General features: G+C 34.1%; 1 protein-coding gene across 1 annotated transcript; it reads left to right on the forward strand.

Moving 5' to 3' along the window:
- Positions 1-3,558: 3,558 nt before the first annotated feature.
- On the forward strand, positions 3,559-7,066 carry tdgf1 (teratocarcinoma-derived growth factor 1). Its single transcript, XM_055209111.2, has 6 exons — positions 3,559-3,717; positions 3,809-3,858; positions 3,940-4,098; positions 4,846-4,960; positions 5,043-5,152; positions 6,364-7,066. The coding sequence occupies exons 1-6, from the start codon at positions 3,683-3,685 to the stop codon at positions 6,462-6,464; spliced, it is 570 nt and encodes a 189-aa protein (XP_055065086.2). The 5' UTR covers positions 3,559-3,682; the 3' UTR covers positions 6,465-7,066.
- Positions 7,067-9,310: the final 2,244 nt, after the last annotated feature.

Consider the following 9,310-nt stretch of genomic DNA (forward strand, 5'->3'; position numbering starts at 1 on the left):
TATTTTTATTGTGTTTATTTCTTATGAAGAATTTTAGTTTTTGAAAGATATATTCATTAAATAATTACTTATAAATATGTGTTATGTTAATGTGTGAAAATTATTTCATGAACAACCAAAAAGATTATGAGAATTAAATGTCAAAGCAATAAAACAGCCAATTAATCGTCATAATCGCCACAACTTATTACAATTAACAAATTTCATAATCGTGACAGCCCTACAAGAGACCTTAACAATGTCACAAAATGAACTCAGATTTGCCAAGTCTGTAATCAAAAGTCAATATTATTACAGATTTTAATATAAACTTTGACATTTCTTATCAAATTTATCAAAATTCAGATTATTTTGCTTATGCATTATTTTTACAGCTCCAGACACTTAATGCACTTACCAGATTTTTCCATTTTATTTGTCTTAAGCAATTTTAGGAGAAACATCTGAGACTAAGTTGATAGTTAATTATAACATACCTGAGCTATAAAAGAGCAACATATGAGCAATAAGATTTTCTTCATTGTTTCTGCTTTTCTTCTTCCTTATAAGCAAAAAGAAGAGTTTGAGAGTAATGTCATGTCATCACGGATGGTGGATGCTGAGCTTTACTGTGACTTCTGTTTCCATGGTTACAGTGACATCTCTGATTGGTGGATCTCTCTTTTCGCATGAATATTGTTAATATATAATATTGTTAATATAAAATCATATCTTCTACAAAAGTGTATCAATGTTTAGATCTTGACAAATATTTATCTCCAAAAAGTGTCTTTCTCTGTGCTTAGATACAAACTTCAGAGCTGCTTTTTTATTTTTATAATTGTCATGCTTTCATACATGCTACTTTTAATTTGTTCTTTTAAAAACCATCAACCCGTAACATTGTATCTTGATGCTTAAATTTGTGGTCGGAGATGGTTCCTCATGTTTACAGTCTATTGGGATGCATCTTATCCTGTTGTTTTGATTGTATTTTAATGTGATTGCTTCGATGCAGAATACAAATGAATGTTGCAGAAACACTTCATCTAAATTTGTCTAGAAGTCTCTGCCTTACTCTGCTTCTCAAATTATCCCAAATATTCCCATGACGGAAAACACGACAGACAGAAACGCATCTGTGAGGAGAAAAAATAAATCACCTTTAGACTCCATCTGTTTCTATAGGAAAACCTCAACCACACTGACTAAAGAACTTTGACCCTGAAATCTCATTGGCTGGTGCTGTCTGACCATTGACCAATAGATGGCGGCAGTCTGCGTTGACAGAATTAAACCTTATAATTTTGTTTCTGGATTCATGAACTATGTGTAGTTATTATTACATAATTTTTCATATATTGCAAATTAAATGTAAATTAAGCAATTAATGTCTGAGTAAAATATCACACACTATATATTTAAACTACAGGAACATGATGTAGTTGTTAAAAGGTTTTAAATGTTTTTAGTGCTTTGCCATGTGGTTTTCAAGTGTATTCTGTGTGGCCCATCATATGTCAGAAGAGCGCCACCCTCAGGCCTTTATGATATTCTGGTCTTTAAATACGCAATCATTCATTATTTTTTAGTACACTGCTAATGTAAATTGTTTACATGAATATTAGTTATTCATCTAAAAGTATAGCTCAAAGCTCAATAAGGTCATCTACAATGTCAAGCACAACATTCAGTCTGACCTTTAGCCTTTCAGGGACTCCCATCTCGAATGCTTCATCAACTTTATTTAGCAGCTGCCCTTGCTGATCTTTCCAGACTCTTTCTGTTGAGAAACAATTAGAGGAAATGTTTTCATGAATGTCAAAAAATGTTAATGGGTCTCCCCAGAAAGCTTCTCAATGTGAGTCATTGTGTTGGAAATGAAAGTGCACCAACCTGAGCCACATCATTTGCATTTCATTTTAAAATGAATAATTGGACAACATACATTAATGTGAAAGGTAAAACAGAAGAGCACTATCTCCAAAGCTTTCATTTGTATAATATTGTGTTTGCGCTGTTAAAATGGAGAGAGAGAGAGAGAGAGAGAGAGAGAGAGAGAGAGAGAGAGAGAAAGAGAGAGAGAGTTTAGGTTACATTTGTAGTGAAGTGTAGTTTCTTGTGAGCTACAGCGTTTGAGAGATTTTCAGTTTTACTGACACCTCCTGGGTTTAGAAAATAATTGGCTAATTAAACCGACAAGAAAGTTTGGCCAGAAATAGTGTGAGGTGTCTCCATGTGCTTTTTACACATCTTTAAAGAAGTGAACCAAAAAATTGCCCCCTCTAATTATTTCAGGGTTATATACTGTATACGCACACACAGTATATACAGACGTGTTGCCTTTCCTTTTAAATGTCAGCCTACAGAAACTGAGATTCACCACAAAACTAATGTGGTTTCATGTATATCAGTAAGAAACAAATAAAGACATCACCATAACAAATGAGAATTATTTTCCTGAGTGCAATCATACGCACGTGCTCTTCAAAAAGTTAAATTACTTAAAAATAATTTGGATTTGTGTTTCAGATTAACAAATAAGATGAAATTTCAGATGAATGGAGAATGAAAGAAAACACGGTCCTGAAGTACAACTACAAAAAAATAAGCATACAATACATAAATAAAGCAGAAATGTGATCCTGCACACCTGTCTTAAGTAGCAGAGGTAGCAAAAGCCAAAAATACATGATCAATTTTTCTTTTATTTCAAATGATTGTATCTCTGCCAAATATTGTCCTATCCTAACAAACCATACATCAATGGAAAGTTGTATACGATGATGTATAAATCAATTTCAAAGCATTGACCCATATGACTGGTTTTGTGGTTCAGGGTCACAAATATGAAATACAGTACAGCACTCTTTTTATAATACAGAGCTGATAGTATGTGTGTAGAGATGTGACTTTCTTTAAATATCTTAACCAAATATTTCAGTTTTCATTTGTGGATCTATTTACATTTCTAGTTACTAAAACTGGCAAACTCCTGTTTCTCATTCAACCCCATGACTTTGTGATGTCTTCTTTTGCTTACTACTTCTTTTGGTCACTAAGCAACTGTTCATTTTCTAAAAAGTAAAAGCTTTTTGAGCATTCCTGAGTTAAACTCTTGCATTAAATGACATTAAAGCTCTTTAAGTAATACTGGAGAGAATAATTTAATCTCAAACCAGTTTGAGACAGAACTGACATCAATGGACTGGAGGCAGGGGTGTAGTTTACAAGGGGGTGGGGGGAGGTCATCAAAACTTGCACTTACATCCCCTCTCCCAATATTTTTAATAAAAACATATGTACAGTTCAACCTCCCACAATGTGCAAATGTTTGTGTACAAATGGGACAACTTGTACCCAAAGATGAGCAAAACGTTCTTTAATTGTACACATGTAGAAACTTTTCTGTTAGTTTTAAAGTTTGATTGTAGTATTTATAACTAGCTGCAGTGTATAAAAACAATAAAATGTCTCTATTTGCATAACTAAGCGTGTGTCCGTGCGCGTCTGTGTATTTGTGGGCGGGGTTTACAGGTGCTAATTGCGCGTCATGAGGGAGGTTTACGCGTGCGTCTGCTCGGCATCTGTAGATAAATAACAGACAGACAGAGAGGGGCTGGTTTAAATGGTTTGTCTGTTGTAGTTGTGTGATGGTTAAACTGGTATAGGCTCAGCATTTAGTGATTGGATTATTTGTCAGATGTTGGAAAGCGCAATGACAAACCCATTGTTCAGGTAAGATGATGACTCTCATTCATTCATAATATGTCTCATGTGTTTGTCTGAGGTTTAACTTAATGTGTCTCTCTTTCTCTCTCTCTCTCAGGGTTTTTCTCTCTGCTGTGCTCGTGTATCAGGCTCTTTCCACTGAATCAGGTACATATTCGGAATCATTTACACTGTTATATCCGTTTATATGTGCGCATGTTTCTAACACAAACTCGTGTTTGTCTGCAGGTTGTGATGGATCTGAATGCGGCAAAAATGCGCTTTCGGAAAAGCCAAAGAACGCGGAGTTTCTGAAGAAGTTTAATGAAATGAACATGCACACGCAGACGCCGCAACGCGCGCATCGCAACGCGCAGGCCGCGTTACCTTTTCTTGGACTCACTGGAGGTGAACAAATAAACCCATACAAACTGTTAAAATGACCATACTATACAATCTATACAACACTTACATGTTTCAATTTTATTAATTTCGGTGTTAATTTGCAAACCACTGTGAACAACACTTAACAGCATTTATTATTGATCATCAGATGTTTATTGAAGCACCAACAACATCATTCACAGACTTATTCAAAGCCTATTTCTCATAATAAATGTATAAGTGTTGAGTTTAATGGACAGGGTTCCCATTCAAATTCCCTGACTAAAAAGTTGAATTTCCATATGGCCAGGATACCATGAGCCTGGATAATGTAGTGTACACTGTGAGTTTATAAAAATGTAGCTTAACTGTGTGAACAGTGCCAATAAACAGCTGTTTAAATTGTAGTCAGCGAAGGCTTGGATTCGGAAATGGTTTTCCTTACGTCACAAAGTTAACAAGCAATTACATTTTGATAAATGGAAACTAAAATTTAAAGCAACAAACAAAAATCCCTGATATTCTATGAAAAAAATATAAAATTTCCCTAACTTTCAATGTCTGGAAAAGCCCATTTACCATTCCATGATATTCCATGACCTGTGGGAACCGTAAATGGATTTCTCTGTTAAAGATGAGAATTCCTGTGCTGTCAGGCGTATCGGTCTGCACACTGTCAGTGTTGTGTTTAAAAGCAGATGTTACTCCAGCTCAGTCATAAATTCAGTGCATCTCCTTGAACATCTCTGTTTTTACTCTTTCTGATTTCAGTTGCTAAACAAAGTCGTACCTGCTGTAAAAACGGAGGGACTTGTATTCTGGGAAGTTTCTGCGCCTGTCCGAAACACTTCACGGGCCGAAGCTGTGAATATGACGAGAGAGCCAGGTAACACTGTGATTCATGAAGTTATTTAGGATTATATACACACTCGCATGCTTTAACATGACCGTGTTTGTTTGTTTTTTAGGGACTGTGGGATTATTCCACACGGTGAGTGGGTACAGAAGGGATGTTCGTACTGCCGGTGTGGTTATGGACTTCTGCATTGTTTTCCTCATGTCTTCAACAATGACTGCGGTAAGTTCCCAACCGATGCTTGTTTTGGTCAATTACAGTAAGGGAATTGATAAATGCATGTGTTTTATATCAGTTTATTCATTTGCACTATAGGGTGCATGTTTCCCAGACAGGGTTTGGATTAAGACATGACTAGGCCTTAGTTTAAGACATTTAAGGTTTTATTTACCCATGTACATCTTAAGACAAAACAATGGCAATGATATTTAGATTTATAAGACAGATCAAACATGCATTTTAGTCTGGGTTTTCCTCCTGTATTGATTTGTAAAAATATGCTGTAGTTTGCCAGTAACTTACTGTAGATTTAGTTATTAACTGGCAACAGTTGTTTTGAAGTTAAATTACTGTTTGCCAAAATTTCTGGTTCCCAGAATGCTTTGCATGGTTTTATTTTATACTTTTTTACTGTAAAGCTAAAGACTTGTTAATGTTAAATGCTGATTTAACTTTGAACAAACTGTTGCCAGTAAATGACAAATCTACAGTAATTACTGACAAGCTGCTTGCATAACTACAGCAATTTTTTACAAGGTGCCAGTGATACTGTAATTTTAAAATAATACAGTAACCAACACCGTGTAAAGTTTCTGTAGAAATTACAGTATTTTTACAAGTTACAACAACTCATCACTAGTCAAGATAAAAACTTAAGTTCACTGTAAAAAATTTGCTGTAATTATGCAGCTGGCTGCCAGTAACTTACTGTAGATTTTACATTTATGTATTTACCGGCAACAGTTTGTTCAAAGTTAAATGAACTTTAAACATTTTCAGTCTTTATCTTCTACAGTAAGTTACTGGCAGCCAGCTGCATAATTACAGCTAATTTTTTACACTGAACTTAGGTTTTTATCTTGACTAGTGATGAGTTGTTGAATTAGCTTGCCTTATTTTAACTTTAAGTTACTGCAACCCCTCACAAGTTAAGAGAAAAAAAGTTGAAATGGCTTGTAAATCCAAGTTAATTTAAAGCAATCAGGAATTTGTTTTCCATTTTGTTTAATGGGATGTGTTGATAACATGATACCAGACACATCATTAAAGCTGGACTAACTGGTTTGGAGTTAAAGAAGTTCTCACCTCAGACATCATTTCCATAATGGGTCTACCTGCCAAACCCCCACCAAACTAATCCCCAAAAGTGTTTTACTGTATGTTTGAAAAAGTGTGTTTGTGTGTATATTAATGTTTTCATTTTCTTTTTTTAGATGACTCTGAGGAGGTTCGGTGGTATCGTTCAGATGGTCTCAGATTGTTGTCCTCTCTGTGTGTTGTGTGTTCGGCTTTGATTTTACCCTTTCTATTGTAAACGGTGAACTGTGTGAATCGTTTTCTTAACCAGCTTTTGTATGAACCGTGAAAGACTTTTATTTGAAATGTTTTTGTGGTTGTTTAGGGCATTTATTGGTGGCACTGAAATGCATTTTGCTTCCAGTGGAAGTTTTCCTATAGCTGTGTTTAAAAGCAACTGTTTCGTGAAGGAATATTGTATATAGGATTTATATAGAAAATATATTGTGTTTGTGTCAGTGCTGAGCCGGCCATAAAGATTTTTGTTATTTTCTATGTCTCTGTATACATTTATTTTACCATAGAGTGCAATTTCCACCTAGTTTATCATCATACATGTACTTGACAGCAAGTGAGAGTTGTCTTTTATTTTGGTAACGTCCTCATTTGTTCTCTAAACTTTCGTTTGCTGTTCTTGTCAATGGAGAGAAAGTCTGATAACGCCCAGATATCTCTGATTGTTGACCTTTCGGCTATTTTCTCTTATCTTATATAAACAAGTAATCGGCCAATCAATCTCACCGCAGCAGCGACTATCTTGACCTTCTAGAGTTGAGTGCAGATTTTGATGAATTTGAATGAATTTGTCTCATCCAATTAAAACTCACATCAATAACTACATTGACTGACTGTTTACTGACTTTCAATTAGGTGGTTTATCACGGGTGGTGGGAAAAATAAATTTGTTGGGAGAATATGAATCGCTGTAAATGATTTTCCCATAACTTCTCTCAAAGATAAAAGTGCCAAATTGATTTTAAGTTTTAACTTCACAGATCATTTTGGGGAGATAAAGAAATCTCAATTCTTAAAGGCTTCATGTGAAACGGTAAAGGATTGTTGCTTTAAAGCATGAAAATGATAAGTGTGGAATATTATAAACTCCCTAATTTTCCGAGCGAGTTCATTTATCAAGTTGATTTCTAGTAATTGTGAAATCTCTGATATGATCTCATGTAGCTAAATGTGGAAAGACATTAAAGTAGCAGACAGCAGAAGTCATTTTCATGCGATTACTCTTGAATTTCTCTTCCTGTTAGCTCTCAGAAACAGGCTGAACAAATACAAGCACTTGCCACTCTTTTGACATTGAAATGATGCTCTTCTCTTTGGTATTAATAGGTGGGTGGGGTCTGGGTTCGAACCATCACCCTCCACACCATTGTTAATTGTGATAATGGCTTTAAACTGAATGCACAATGTGCCGTTACATGAAAAAGAGTTGGTCAAAGAGATGCTTATGTGCCCGTCTCATGTGTTAAATGACTAGGATATGACCCAGCCTGCTATTCAAGTATTAGAAACATTACATTAAGCTTCCCAACCACTTTGTTGAACCTGTTTTATTTGAAATGTTGTGTGTATTGCGTGTGTTAAGTAATGTTAATCTTTAAATACGTGTTTGTATGCAGAGGTGGACAGTACTTTAGGTATTTTAAATAAAACATTTTCAAGCATCTGTACTTTATCAGTGTTTGTTTTGGAAAAAAGTGTACTTCAGTACATTATAAAGCATTGAATCAGTTTATTCCTTTCATATTACATATTAACATTTATTTTATACCTAATTACATTAAAATTGTATGCTTTCATACTTTAAAGTATTACTGTAATGTTTTGCTGTAGTTATACAGTTGTTTGCCAGTAACTTACTGTAGATTTAAATTTATTAAAATTAAATTCATGATTTACTGGCAACAGTTTGTTCAAAGTTGACTGAACATTAAACATGAACAAGTCTTTATCGTTACAGTATAAAACTATACAATAACAGCATCTTGCAAAGCATTCTGGGAACCAGAAATCCTTATCAACCATTTTTTGGTTTTCAGAATCCTTTGCATGAGGCTGTTATTTTATAGTTTAATTCTGTAAAGATAAAGACTTATTCATGTTTAATATTCATTTATCTTTTAACAAACATTGCCTGTAAATAACATCAATTGAAATATTGCATTTATACGATGTAGTGGAGAGAAAAATATTATGCTTTGGAATGTATGTTTTCCAAAGAAAAACACATTAAATTTAATCTTTTACATTAAATTTTATTTAATTTTGCAGTTTTAATTTAAATCTAAACCTTAAAGGGATATTTCACCCAAAAAAATTCTCAACCTCATGTTGTTCTTATAACATTTTTTATTTTGATGAACACAAAAGAAGATATTTTGGGAAGCACACAGCTGATTGTAACCATTGACTTCCATAGTAGGAAAACAAATAAAATGGAAGTATTGTGATAAATGATGATGAAGATATTTTGATAATGATGGTCAGTACACCCATTGACTTCCATAGTGGAAAACAAATATTATTTATCATAATTTATCACAATACCAAGAGTTTTAAAATCCTGCATTAAGTTGATCTGTCCTGAATCTATAATCTCAAATATTTGTAAATTTTTGTATAAATATTAAAACACAAATTGTTGTCTCTTTAGAATGAAGTTAGTTGCTAATAATGTGCATCCTAATATTCAGGCCTTAATGTAAATAAAAAACGCACAGCTGATCCCGACCACCGGCTGAACCCGTCTAATCTCCTTATCCGTTTACATACATTTATATATATAAGATATAAGATATATATATATATATATATATATATATATATCTTCCAAGGGTTTTTTTCCTCCTAGGACTTTTCCCACTGGGTTTTTCTCCTAGGGTTTTTTTCCACCAGCCGACTTTGGCTTAACCTAGCTCTTCTATACGTTACATACGTGTACATACATACTTGTTCAGTTTAATCTCAGCCGCTGTATTTTGCTACTTATGTTGTCTATGGATTTTTCTGTGTTTCCCCTGCTTCTTTTAATGTAAAGCTCCTTTGAAACATTTACTAATTGTGAAAAGCGCT

The sequence above is a fragment of the Misgurnus anguillicaudatus genome, chromosome 12 (genome assembly GCF_027580225.2).
Source record: "Misgurnus anguillicaudatus chromosome 12, ASM2758022v2, whole genome shotgun sequence".
NCBI lineage: Eukaryota > Metazoa > Chordata > Actinopteri > Cypriniformes > Cobitidae > Misgurnus > Misgurnus anguillicaudatus.

What these genes read in the sequence shown, in the direction of transcription:
- tdgf1 (XM_055209111.2), top strand. Translation starts at nt 3,683, where the DNA reads ATGTTGGAAAGCGCAATGACAAACCCATTGTTCAG. An exon ending in ATGACAAACCCATTGTTCAG is followed by an intron (nt 3,718 to 3,808) that starts GTAAGATGATGA and finishes TCTCTCTCTCAG; the next exon opens with GGTTTTTCTCTCTGCTGTGC. An exon ending in TGTCTTCAACAATGACTGCG is followed by an intron (nt 5,153 to 6,363) that starts GTAAGTTCCCAA and finishes TTCTTTTTTTAG; the next exon opens with ATGACTCTGAGGAGGTTCGG.